This window comes from Dipodomys merriami, unplaced genomic scaffold (assembly GCF_024711535.1).
Source record: "Dipodomys merriami isolate MVZ:Mamm:240054 unplaced genomic scaffold, mDipMer1.0.p SCAF_104, whole genome shotgun sequence".
Classification (NCBI taxonomy): domain Eukaryota; kingdom Metazoa; phylum Chordata; class Mammalia; order Rodentia; family Heteromyidae; genus Dipodomys; species Dipodomys merriami.
In genome coordinates this window covers 4,263,221-4,277,261 of record NW_027202316.1, presented here as the reverse complement: position 1 = coordinate 4,277,261, position 14,041 = coordinate 4,263,221, and the positions used below count along the sequence as shown (strand labels likewise).

At 39.6% G+C, this 14,041-nt stretch overlaps 1 protein-coding gene across 2 annotated transcripts in view; it reads right to left on the bottom strand.

Moving 5' to 3' along the window:
• Amph (amphiphysin) overlaps positions 1-14,041 on the bottom strand; it is a 145,760-nt gene that overhangs the window by 19,564 nt on the left and 112,155 nt on the right. Inside the window, exons 16-18 of one of the 2 annotated variants that reach the window (XM_069998537.1) lie at positions 13,181-13,213; positions 11,330-11,371; positions 4,502-4,627 (exon numbers count right to left, since the gene is read on the bottom strand). In XM_069998537.1, coding sequence (XP_069854638.1) covers positions 4,502-4,627; positions 11,330-11,371; positions 13,181-13,213 — 201 coding nt within the window. The remainder of the gene's footprint in view (positions 1-4,501; positions 4,628-11,329; positions 11,372-13,180; positions 13,214-14,041) is intronic. The other variant, XM_069998528.1, reaches the window with a different exon arrangement.

Sequence of the window (14,041 nt, the reverse complement as noted above, 5' to 3'; positions counted from 1 at the left end):
GACTTTTCTGCCCAGGCTGGCTTCAATTCTGGATCCTCAGATCTCATCCTCTTGAGATCTGGCTAGGATTATAGGCATGAGCCACTGCCCTCCAGCCAAAAATGGCTGCTATGTGGTTCTACTCTATAAGTTGCAGAGATAACAGTAAAAGGGAAGGAATCAATGGTACCCAAGTAGAACCACTTTGTAAACATGGAAAATAGGCAATCTGGATGTACAGTATACCACCCAAATTACTATGAGCTGGCAACTTGGTTAACACTACTACAAACAGACTCAGTGCCTATGAGGAAATGAACTTGATCCATTATTTCTCTCTGGCAAGGTGGAACACACTGTGAGCTCTACACCTATTGTTCTTACATCTCAGGAGATGTCTGAAAGCTTCACTCTCTTTCATTGCCTTCTATCTCCTCCCTCCAAAAAATTTCAATTTGTTTCTCTAACATTCATCTATAAGCTTTGTGTATAAAAATGTTCATAGAACAGAGAATTATTCCAAATGCCTCCTTAACCAACATTCAGGGATTTGGGCTTAGTAATGGTCAATGTTTGTGCCATTGTTGGCTAAATATCATTATGACTACCTTTAGTTAAGAGCATTGTAAATCAGTTGGACATCGGTGGCTTATGCCTGTAATCCTAGCTATTCAAGAGCTGGAGATCTGCAGGATCACACTTCCCAGTCTACCTTTGGCAAAATTTTGTTAGACTCATTTCAACAGAAAAAGCTGGGCCCAATGAGGCCTGTCTGTGATACTATTAGTTGCATTATAGAAAGGATCAACGGGAAAAAAAGCAAGGTCCCATCTCAAAAATAATTAGAACAAAAGGGGCTAGGGGTATCGCCCAAGCAGCAGAATACGCACCTAGCAAACCCAAAGCCCTCAGTTCATACCTCACTACTGCTAAAAGATTGTGAATCATATACAGGTTAAGAATCCCCAGTTTGAAACTTTAGAATCTAAAATGCTCCAAAATTCAGGAAAGAAAAGTATTTAGACAGTATTCTGAGCATTGTCTAATACTCACTGAAAGTACCGTATCCAACTACATTCAGGTTATTATATGAAGAAAGTATACATGAATCACAAGCCAACTTCAGGTGTGAGCTTGGGTCTCATCTCCAAAATATCTCATTATGTATATGGGAATATTCCAAAGTTCAAAAATATCTGAAATCCAACATACCTCTAGTCTCAAGCATTTAATAACCGAGCCACTACACCTCTATCGATAAGGTATTATGTTGTAAGTACTTTGTAACTGGTAGCTACTTTTGTTAGCATTGATATTTGTACTTGCATTCAGCACATCGGATTTTCTGACACTTCCCATCTAGTGGACAAGACCAAATGCATCTCCCACTCAAAACCATGGCCATGGCAGCAGAAGCCTTCTCTGCACAGCCTAAAAGCATCAGTGAGCATGAAGTCTGAAGTCTGGACTGTTAGCATCAGTGTACATTGGATGATGTTTGAGACTCAAAAACAATTCCTTTAAAGCCAGGCCAGTGGCTCATGCCTGTAATCCTAGCTACTCAGGAAGCTGAGATCTGAGGATCATGTTTCCATGCCAACCCAGAAAGAAAAGTCTATGAGACTTTCATCTCCAATTAGCCAGGAAAAAAGTTGAAAATGGTGTTGTGGCTAGACGCAAGCTAAAAGTTCAGGGATGGCACCAAGGTCCCTAGCTCAAGCCTCAGGACCAACACACACAAAAATATCCCTCAAATAAGAATCCAAGTCCAAGCTAGGCACCAGTGGCTCGCGCCTGTAATCCTAGCTACTCAGGAGGCTGAGATCTGAGGATCCTGCTTCAAAGCCAGCCCGAGCAGGAAAGTCCATGAGACTCTTATCTCCAGTAAACCTCTAGTAAACGGGAAGTGGCGCTCGCTGTGGCTCACGAGGTAGAGCACTCTCTTTGAGCTGAAGAGTGCAGGGACAGTGCCCAGGGCCAGAGTTCAAGCCCCACAACTGACAAAAACAAAAACCATAAACCCAAGTCCATGGACTCTACTGTATTTATTTTAAACTCAATAATCATTTTAAAGTCAATAATCTCCTTTATTATAGTAGCAGTCAAAAAACTCAACTGAAGTTTCCCTTATTTCCTAAGTAATTATAAAACTAAGGTGGAGGTTGAACAGGCCGCAGTTGGATGCATGAAAGGGATGCCTGAGTTCTTAGGCTCAGTGTAGTGGGGTATAGCAGGCAGAGAGATGTGCTCTGGCCACTGTCCTTCTCACGGGAAGCCCAGGAAAGCAAGAGCTCTTCCAGGAGAGACAGACCAGCTGAACATGCTTTCAGTTTCCCCTTAGGCCACGGTTTGACTCAGTTATCATTAAGTGAAAAATGATGGCATTTTCTTAAGTTATTTTTATTTCATATTTTCCATCACTATCTTGCCCTAGAGTTTACTTTCCTACTCCATTAAAAAAAAAAAACAAACGAATGAAGCCAGGAGTGTGTGGCTCACACCTGTAATCCATGCTACTCAAGTGGCTGAGATCTAAGGGTCAAGGTTGGAAGCCAGCCTGGACAGGAAAGTCCATGATATTCTTATCTTCAAGTAATCACCAAAAAAACCCCACGGAAGTGGAGCTGTGACTCAAATGGTAGAGCACTAGCCTTCAGTGAAAAAGCTCAGGGACATGTGCCTAGGCCCTAAGCTCAAGCTCCAGAACTGGCATGCATGTGCACAGACAGACACAGACAGAAAGACAGACAGACAGACACAAACACACAGAGGACTGATGATTTAGCAGGTGACTTCTTTTCCCAGTAAAATAACCTTAGGTCCCAGTGGCACTGACCATACCTTTCATTTTAATTGAGGCACTGACAATTTTGGTAACTGAAAAAATGGGTTTTCCGGAAGTGGCGCTGTAGCTCAAGGGGTTGAGCGCTTGCCTTGAGCTGAAGAGCTGAGGGACAGAGCTCAGGCCCAGAGTTCAAGCCCCATGACCGACCAAAAAAAAAAATGGGTTTTCCTATTCATATACATGGTAGGAAGCTTGTAGTAACTAGTATCACAATCTAAATTCTTGTGAGACATTTCATTGCATGTCACAACCCATTTTCACTCAGCACAGTATTTTTAATTCTGCCTCTTCATAGAAGTCAAATTATCTAGCTGACAGTGCATTTTTAAGCTCAATCCCAATTGGCAAATGTGGTGGATTTTTTTTTCTTCTTCTTTTTCCTGCATGGATCAGGGTCCAAGAAGACAGATGGATCTCTATTCTAACACTAAACAAACCCTGACAGCCCCTGGGAGCCTGTACAAACTTGTTTTATGAACAAATTTTTTAAATATAGAAATTTTACAGATTCATAGATTTGTAATACAGATTTCAGTCCTGTGTTGAGTCCCCACAAACTTCAAAAATGAATATTTTAACAGCAATCAATATGCAACAAGGGTGTTATTCTTATGTTTATCACATACAAGTTGGTTCTTCAGTAAAGACAAATCTCTATCCCACATGAGTAAAACAGAATTAAAGGAAAGGGTAATTCTGATCAAGATGCACTGTACTCATAAATTGGCATGTTTAATAGAAACTCCTTTGAACAACTATTTAAATATATCAAAAAGAGGATATAAAAGAATAAAAAATAAAATATAAAGAATAAAATATAAATTTCTATAAAATATAAATTATACATATAAAAATATAAAATATATGGTAAATATATAAATATATTTTAAATGTATAAAGACATAAATATATATTTATATGTTTATACTTAAAATACATACATATAACTATAGTATATAGTATATATTTATATGTATTATGTTTACATATAAATATAAGTACATACAAATATGATAAACATATTTAAACACATTTATGTTTATTAAATAAATAATATTTAATAAATATATTTAAATAAATGTAAATGTATTTAAACTTATTGTATTTATATACAAACATTTTATAAAATAAAATCTAAAATAAAGAATAAACATCCAAGCTGGGCACTGGTGGCTCATGCCTGTAATCCTAGCTGCTCAGGAGGCTGAGAACTGAGGATCATGGTTCAAAGCCAGCCAGGCAGAAAAGTCCCTGATACTCTTATCTCCAATAAACCACTAGAAAACTGGAAGTAGTGCTGTGGCTCAAGTGGAAGAGTGCTTGCCTTGAGCTCAAGAGTGCAGGGAAAGCGCCCAAGCCCAGAGTTCAAGCCCCATGACTGAAAAAAAAATAAAATAAAATAAACATTCGACTCTACACATTCTACAACCTACCAAGAAAGGGAGAGAATCCGGCACCCTTTAGCTATGGTTATATGAGTGCTCTCTAGATGGTATGATCACTGCTCTGGATATCTCTTTTGAAGACATGAGCAGGAATGGAGTTTTACTGTGAGTGCTATTAGAACCAGGGGAGACGGCACAAATATGGCACTATGCTGTGTGTGAGCAGCAGTTCCCTTGGTCAGGAGATGAGCAAGATGGCAGCCATAGGTGGGTGGGTGCGGGTGGTACTCACCACTGACTCCTCCACTGATGGTGGCTCCTCAGTTTCCAGTCCAAGGTCCAGCCCGACAGCAGGTGCCACGGTGACGGGAGGCTCCTCGGCTTTCAGCTCGGTGGGTGCAGCCTGTTCAGTTTCAGCCTTGGGTTGGTTGTTGGTTGATGGGGGTTTAGAGGAAACACATCAACAAGTGAACAGGTAATACTGTAGAATACACGACAATTAAGATTTTGCCAATCGTCTTTGTCATCTGAGAGGCAAGTAGCTTCATTAGATCTGTAGTGTAAGACGAATTCCACCCTTGGCATCATTAGCCTTTTCAGAACTTCAAAGTCCAGGAACAAAATCTTGTTATGCTTCTTGTTTCCCATTACCAAGAACATGTTTCCCGTGAAGTCAGCCAACTCATTTTACCTACCTGCAACATTTTACTACTTGCTTCACTGTCCATAAGAGATGTGAAAAATGGTACTTCCTTCTATTTTGCAGAGCGATGGAGGGAGTGTGACAGAAGAGAAAGAAGTAGATAAGAGAGAGCAAAATGCTGGGCTGGGAAGGTGGCTCAGTGGTAAAGCACTTGCCTTGCATGCTTGAGGCCCTGGGTTCAATTCCTCAGCACCCATAAGCAAAAAAACAAGCCGGAAGTGGTGCTGTGGCTCAAGTGGTGGAGCACTAGCCTTGAGCTGAGGAGCTGAGGGGCAGTGCCCAGACTCAGAGTTCAGGCCCACGACCGGACCCAAAATAAAAACCAAACCAAAATCCTCCTGGGCTGCGAAGTTGGCTCAGTGGTAGAGTGCTTGCCTTGCATGCATGAGGCCCTGGGTTCGATTCCTCAGCACCACATAAGTAGAAAAAAAAAAGCTGGAAATGGCACTGTGGCTTAAGTGGTAGAGTGCTAGCCTTGAGCTGAAGAGCTGAGGGACAGCACCCAGGCCCAGAGTTCAGGCCCAACAACCAGACCAAAAACAAAAAACAAAAAACAAAAAAGAGAGAGCAGAATCAGAAAGGAGAGACAGAAAAGGAGAAAAAAAGCACAAAGAGAGAAGGAGAAACAAATCAACAAGGAGGGAAAGAGGGGATTTACATCTGTTAGAAGGAATGAGAAAAAGGGCTGGGATGTAGCTCAGTGGCAAAGCACTTGCCTAGCAAGTGCAACGTCCTGGGTTCGATCCCCAGTACCAAAAAAGAAAAGACAAAAAAAAAAAAGAAGGAATGAGAAAAAGATACTGCTTTCTAATTCAAAAAGAAGGATTGATATAATGGAACAAGATTTCATAACAGCCAATACTGTAAGTACTCCAATACTGTAAGATCTCTCCATTTGGGATGTCAAGGTGATTTGTTAGAAGAAAAAGTTATCAAATGGCCCACACAATCGACAGAGTACACAAAGGCCAAGTGTTGGCCAAGGAGGAAGCAACCTGTGAGCTCTCCCTGGCAGGATGAAGTATGCTACAATCTAAAGCCACACAAGGAACCAAGAGAAGTATCCGAACACAAAGCACATATCCTTGTACATTTTTCTTTTTTCTAAAGTTCTGAGATGGGGACTTGAACTGGCTACCTGCACTTTCACTCACTGGCTAGCACTCCACAGAGCCACACCTCCAACCCCTCTTTGTAGATGTTTTAAATGCAAAGACCACTTATGATGCAAACCAGGTTCTGGGTTCCTTTGAAGTCCAATGAAATTTGAAGTTCCAGTAAGGCAAGAAAAAACTAGGGAGACTTTCTACATGAGTTTAATAGTATTTGTTGTTGGAATTAGTAACAAAGAGGATATAGCTCTTGCTTCTCCTTTTAAGCACAACCTGTCTCATATATTAGAGTGTCCCACAGGAAAATACCAAATGTTCTGGCATGGAATTACAACTTACATTCGAGGGCAATAAAGATAACTCAAGGAATGGAAAGTAAGGATGAAGCACCATTTTATATTGTGCTTCTCTCCTAGGAGCTGTTGGCTGAAGTCCCTGGGGACCTGCATATTCAGTTCAGGGCCCAACATTCAAACCCCTATATTGCCTCCCAATCCTGCTTCTCAAGGTAACATATGGAAGTCACTTACTCTTTCATTCCTTCTGAGGTAGTGTAAAAATCATAAATATTTTGTGAGAAGATAGAAAATGATAGACAAATTCTCCTATTGTGTATCATGCTATGAAAAAATCATCTAAAAGAGTTCTACAGGAATTGTGTTCTTCTCCAACTGCTGATATCGAGTGATATCTGTTTGGGAATGCTGGAAATCATTTCCTATTATTTGTTTGCTATAGTGGCAAAAAAATCACTATACATTCAAGAACAAAGGGGGTAACCTTCACCTCCAAGGGGGCAGCAGGATAGTACAATGCTTTACCTCTACGAATCAGAAAGAGACTTTTCCTTTATGATAAAAGGAATAGTGTAGTCTTGAAATACATATTCTGAAATCTTCTATGGTAAGACATAGTAAATCAACGGGGAGCCAGGGGAGATGGGCTGGGAGACTGAAGGGGTCTATTCACAATCTAATATGGTACCTGCCTTCTAGTTCTGCTTCCCCAACCCTGAAAACTACAAGAGACCTTGGAGACAACTCAGAACCCTAGGTAAGATCTGCAGATTATACACTAGATGCTCTTTGAAGCCAAACAAAGCCATCAGGGAGAGTTCCAGGTGATTACCTGTTTTGTTCAGTGCAGTCAATTAACTAATTGCTGGGCTGTTCCATATTCCTGGAAAGAGACACTATAATGATGACTTACTCATAGACATACACTCAGTGTAATTTCCTGGTCCCTCACACAAGGCATGCAGCAATATTTGCAACAAAGGGTACACCAACCAACTTCCCCAGCAGAGAAAAGAGATATCTGATTCTAACTCTGCTTATTGAGAGAAGGAAAGGGCTGGCATACACATTGCTACAAGTAGCTCTGGAGCACAGGGAGATGTTTAGAAACACCAAACACAGAACTACCATATGGCCCAGCAATTATACTTCTAGCCAGTTATCCAATAGAACACAAACAAGTAAAGCCATGAGCACAACCATGTTAACTGGAGGACTAGTCACCATAGCTGTGGAATCAGCGCAGATGTTCCTTGATGGACAAATGGATCAAGAAAATGTGGTATATACACACAATAGAATTTTACTCATCTATTAGAAAGAATGATATTGTACCATTTGTAAGGAAATGGGAAGACGTGGAAAAAATTATATTCAGTGAAGTAAGCCAGACCCAAGAAACAAAGGTTGCATGGTGTCCCTCATTTATGGTAGATAGAATGTGCCTATAAATCTATTCGTAAACACAATGGGTGGTATGCAAGTGGTTACAAATGACTTAGCTGAAGTAAAATAGATTCTATGCAGAGCTCAAGTAGTATAATCTTTCAGAAAGACTAGGTCAAAGCCCAACAAAATCAATGCCACAAATTGGGTACATCCAATGTGGAGGAAAGGGGAGATGGGAAGATGAATGAAGGTGGAGAAGGGGAGAGAATGCAGTCAAGAACTCACTGCATATACCACAAAATTAAGAAAAGTAAGGGAAGGGGTGAGTCAAAGATGAGTCTAAGTCAATGTTGAAGTGGTGATGCTGATCATGATGCAGAATATTCATAAACTGCTTTGTTACATGGTACCATCCCCTGGTACAGCTACATAAAGATAACTTAAAATTAAAAATACATAAAAAATAAGTTAAAATAAACATATAATTCTGAGCTTAGATGTTTTACATCAAAGTAGTAGGTATGAATTTAATTATAATCATTGCCTTTTCTTTTGTACCAGTATTTCTTCATTTTCTAAACCCAGTTACAATTGACAATTATAAAATAATTCTGTCACCCACGCTGAGACTCAACTATGAACATAAAGCAGAACTAAGGAAGTGAAAAAACCTCCCATGCTCCTGGATTGGAAGGATTAACATCATGAAAATGGCAATACTATAGGGATACAGGTGGATCCATTGCAACAATGAGATGTACAAGTCGTTAAGTGGAAAAGCAAACTTTACAACTTTGGTGGGGGGGGAGGAGAATTGGGTGGGGGTGGGGGGAGGATGAGAAGGGATGGGAAGGGGAAACAAAGGAGGAGGCTACAATGCTTGATAAGAAATGTACTCATTATCTTGCCCATGTAATTGTAACCCCTCTGTACAGTATTTTCACAATTAAAAATAAATAAATAAATGAAAATGGCAATACTGACAAAGGCTATCTACAAATTCATGGCAACATACATCAATATCCCAGTTTTATTGTTTAATGAAATAGAGGAAGCAATCCAAAAAGTCATATGGAACAATAAAAAACCCCAAATAGCAAAAGCAATCCTTAACAGAAAGAATAGTGCCGGAAGAACATCAATACCAGACTTCAAACTCTACTACAAAGCTACAGAAATCAAAACAGCTTGGTATTGGCACAAGAACAGACCTAAGGACCAATGGAATAGAATTGAAGACCCAGAAATGAACCTGCAGACTTATGGCCACATAATCTTCAATAAGGAAGCTAAAAAAAATAGAATGGAAGAAAGACACCTCTTCAGTAAATGGTGCTGGCAAAATTGGTTAAACACCTGTAGAAAATTAAGGTTAGATCCTTATATATCACCTGCACCAGAATCAACTCCAAATGGATCGAAGACTTTGAGGTAAAAGCAGACACCCTTTAAACATTACAGGGAGAAATAGGAGAAACTCTAGGTCTCCTTGGCACAGGCTGAAAGTTTCTTAATAAAGACCCAGAAACACAACAAACCAAAGAAAGGTTGGACAAATGGGATTGCATGAAACTGCAGAGCTTCTGCATGGCAAAGGACATAGCTACCAAGATCAATAGAAAGCCCACAGATTAGAAGATCTTCAACAGCCATACAACAGAAAAGGGCCTCATGTCTAAAATATACTTAGAACTCAAAAAATTAAATCCCCCAACAACAAATCCTCAAAGAAACAACTGCCCAATAAATAAGTGGGCTAAAGACTTAAAGAATGACTTCTTTTAAGAAGAAATAAGAATGGCCAATAGACACAAGAAGAAATGCTCAACTTCTCTAGCCACAGAAGAAATGCAAATCAAAACAACACTGAGATTCCACCTCATCCCAGTTAGAATGGCTATAATCAAGAAATCTAATAACAACAGATGCTGGAGGGGATGTGGCCAAAAGAGAACACTTCTACACTGTTGGTGTGAGTGTAAGCTTGTTTGACCACTCTGGAAAGCAGTATGAAGGTTGCTCAAAAGACTAAACATAGAGCTCCCCTACAACCCAGCAATCCTACTTCTGGGCATTTACTCAAATGACCAGAAACAAGGCAACACTAAAGCTACCAGCACAACTATGTTTATCACAGCGTTATTTGCCATAGCTAAGATATGGAACCAACCCAAATACCCCTCAGTAGATGAATAGGTCAAGAAAATGCAGTATATACATATACATTTTCTATATATACATATATATATATACATACATACAATGATATTCTATGTTTCCATCAGAAAGAATAACACCCACCCCATTTGTAAGGAAATGGAAGGACTTGGAAAGAATCATATTAAGTGAAATAGCCAGACTCAAAGAAACACAGGTCCCATGGTTTCCCTTATTTGTAATAATTAGTATACTTCTAGGATAATCTTATCAGATGAGCAGAATAGCTCAATAGCTATGTACACATAACCATATAAGATGATGTTAAGTGAGATGAACTCCAAGACATGGACACAAGAGGTTTTTGTTGTTGTTGCTGTTTTTAATGTACTATGTGACTTCTATTTTCTTTGTTTTTTTTCCCCTATGGTTTATTTCTGTTGTCATGGTATTTGATGTTGGTACCCTGGGTATTGTATATACGTTTATCTGAACTAGGGAAGAGAAGGGAAGGGGAACAACAAAATGGTGAGACAAAGGGGAACCAATGAAAAAGCAATACTCACAAGACAATATGTTGGAAATGATCTGTACAAGTTGGGGGAGGGGATGGTGGAGGGAAAGAGAGAGAAAAATGAGGGAGGTGGTAACAAGTTAGTTATGTAACTGTAATCCCTCTGTACATTACCTTGACAATAAAATTAAAATAAAAAATACATCTTTCAGGCTTCATTGTTGATACAAATAATATGTACTCGAAGCACTTAAACATGTATTTGTAGGCCCCAGAGATTCCCTTTTTTTGCTTGGCTATGCAAAATAAATAAAAATCAAAGCCCACAGAACAATCTATTTAGGTATTAGACACTCCAGGGAAGATTGCAATGGCCTAACTTATCTAAACCACTAATGAATAGTTCAATCAAATGAATAGCAAGAAGCTTTGTTGAGGGAGAGGGCAGAAGGAGGAGTGAGGACAGAAAAATGGAGAGTAGGAGCAGATGACTTCAATGTGCATATGTGAAAATGGAAGTGCGTAGTTTGAGAGTATGGGATGTGGAGAGACAGGGGAGCATGCTGGAAGGGGTGACATAGATCACGATGCCTTGCACTCATCATCTGACCGGTTGAGTTGAAATCATTTTGCCACGCCTGTCAAGGTCATTTCATTTTCAATCATGTTGCTTGTAATAGTTACACAGGAAAAATCTGACAGCCACAAGCAAAAAGAGTGGGTGCTCCCTGGTGTCCCTGTGCTTTTCCAAACGGAAGTAGCCAAATTCAAAGTCACACTGAGATTTTACAGAGTTTTCCCCTCCTGTTTCCCAGAAAAGAGGGGCTTTCAGAAATCACATTCCACATATTCAAACTGTAGACCAGAGGAACCAACTTACGTTCCAATACTCGGTAGTAACTTAAGAAATTCCCAAAGATATAGCAGCCACAACTTAAGCAAGCTACACGCTTTGGTCTGCCTGAACTGTAAACAGTGAAGTGTCCTGGGGCTGAATATGGGCAAAAACAAGCCATGAAAGATTTGGGAGATCCAAACCCTCTGTATCTGAAGGTGATGAGACCAGTGATACCAAGAATCAATCCAAGTCACTGATTGGGTAGTCCAGTGGGCCCACAATGAGAAGCATGAATAACCATGAGAAACAAGTTAGGTGTGAGAAAGACAGGAGAAAAGCCACAAAGCCAAGTAACGTGATTAGATCTCAACATAATGTCTACTCTAAAAACCAAGCTGTGTCCTTTCCTTCCCAGCATGAAACATGAAATTAATTCTACTGAGGTTGGAGAAGTTGGGCTTTGGGCTGGGACACACAGGCACATTAGGAAAGTAGAAGGATCGATAAGCATTTACATGTTAAGTGTAAGAATGTATGGTGCAGGGCGCTGCTGGCTCACACCTGTAATCCTAAATATTCAGAAGGCTGAGATCTGAGGATCGCAGTTCAAAGGCAGTGGGAAGGAAAGTCCATGAAACTCTTAATCGCCAATAAACCACCAGAAAACCAGAAGTGGTGTTGTGGCTCAAGTGGTAGAGTGTTAGCCTTGAGCTGAACTGCTGAGGGATAGTGCCCAAGCCCAGAGTGCAAGCCCCATGACCAAGAACAACAACAAAAATGTATGCCTCTCTCTCCATGTGCTCTCCACAGCATTCTGTTCACTTCCTTCACAGTACAGATAAGATTTGACCCCTCACACTGGAACCACGAGAATCTTGTCTAAGAACTTGGGCCAGCTCAAGTAAAATGCAAAAAGGAAGGAAGGAAGGCTGGAAAGAAGGAAGGAAGAAAAGAAGGGAGGAAGGAAGACTCTCACAGCAGAGGTTCCTGGACAGAAAAGATGATCTGGAAATCCTACAACGACATGTATAGCCAGTGAGACCTTTCTACAAGTTTCTATTCAGATCTTTTTTTTTTTTTTTTTGTATTCTGAGAATACCGTACAGAGGAGTTACAATTACATGGGCAAGATAACAAGTACATTTCTTATCAAGCATTGTTGCCTCCTCTTTGTCCATTCAGATCTTTTAACATATTATTTTTAATCTTCCATCAAGATCACCAGGCATTGAGAAAAGTCTCAGATACAAAAATGGAGAAACTGAATAGTTAAGTACTGCAAGTGGAAGAAAAAAATAATAATGACAGGAAAAAGATTGTATTGGAAAACACAGCCACAAGTACAATGAACTCCTGGAAACTCAAAGTATTCTAGGAGTGAAAGACCTGTTAGAAGAGATGGAATGCAGAGAAGGTAGAGAGAAATGGCTGGAAAAAGGAACAGCAAAGCAAAGCCAACATCTGAAAAAAGAAGCATTAGAAAACAGCAGAACAAGAAAAATAGAGTAATCACATGTGGAATAATAATAATAATCCATAAATTCCAATTCTGAATATATTGTGAATACCTATTAGCGAATTCCTAATGTGAACATTGTTGAAAGCTCTACTTGTCTAGCATTCAGATAGAAAGCATTATATCAGAGACAAGCTTCAGGTTGAGGTCTCTGTGAAGGGACTGTCAGAATTGAATCCAGATAACCATATTTTCTTTAGCTCCATCTCTACTTCCAGTCAATCCTCTCACCTTTTTGGGACAGATGAATTTAGAGAATCAGATTAGCAGAACTCTACTTACCAGTAGAGAAACTAGTGGACAGCAGAATTATTGTCTGTTTCCATTTCTCTGAGTATAGGGTTAAATTTTGTACACATACTGTTCATTATTACAGTGGCATAAAACTCACAATGAAAAAATCAGTATTCCTAGGAGAGAATCTTGCTGGAAACTTAATATCTTACCTGGGTGAATCCATTAAATGAACCACCAGGAGCCTGAACAGAAATGGAAAATGAAGTGTATTACTTTACCATCACTTCTATAGGATTATGTGAATATCCATTAGACAATTTGGAGAGTACTGACTACCAGACTTCAAAATAATACAAAAGGTTGTTGTGCATGAATGCAACTAGGAAATGCAAAAGGCCATGCTGTATTATTTTAAATAGGCTGACAAAAAAAAGAAATGTCAATTTTATAATTATTGCTAATCCAATTGATTTTCTCATTAATGAGAAGGACGGTTCCAGAGAAAAGCCATGAGAAGCTAACAGCTCTCTATTCAGGCTCTTGGTAAATGTTAGAAAAAGCTTTCCCAACGTTTCTATAATCTGTCATCTTGGTGAATCATAGCAGTTTCAGATGGCTGATGAGAACATTTCATATGTTCTTAATGAAGTGACAAACTTTAGGACCACTACATAGGTCTGTATTGTTTGTAGTTTAGCACATTTTTAGCTTGAACTCAAGACCTCCAGTTTGCTACGCTGGTGCTCTACCACACAGCCATACCTCCAACCCTGAGGTTTTTTGTAAAAAAAAAAATTTTGTTAAAGTTCTTTTCAGAATAACACTTCATGAGATTTTTTTGCCTGGTCTTTCTTCAAACCATGAGCCTACCGTGTACAGCCTCCCAAGTAGCTAAGATTACAGGCATGAGCAGTCAGCACCAGGTTTCCTAACCATTTGGGGGCTTTGGTGGGATTCTTTTTGTCAACCTATTTGCATTTGGGTTGCACAGATTTCGAGAGGTATGATAATCTGCCAAGGAGATCAACAGAATGGATGATGAAGGAGGTGAGAGACACTAGGAAAAACGG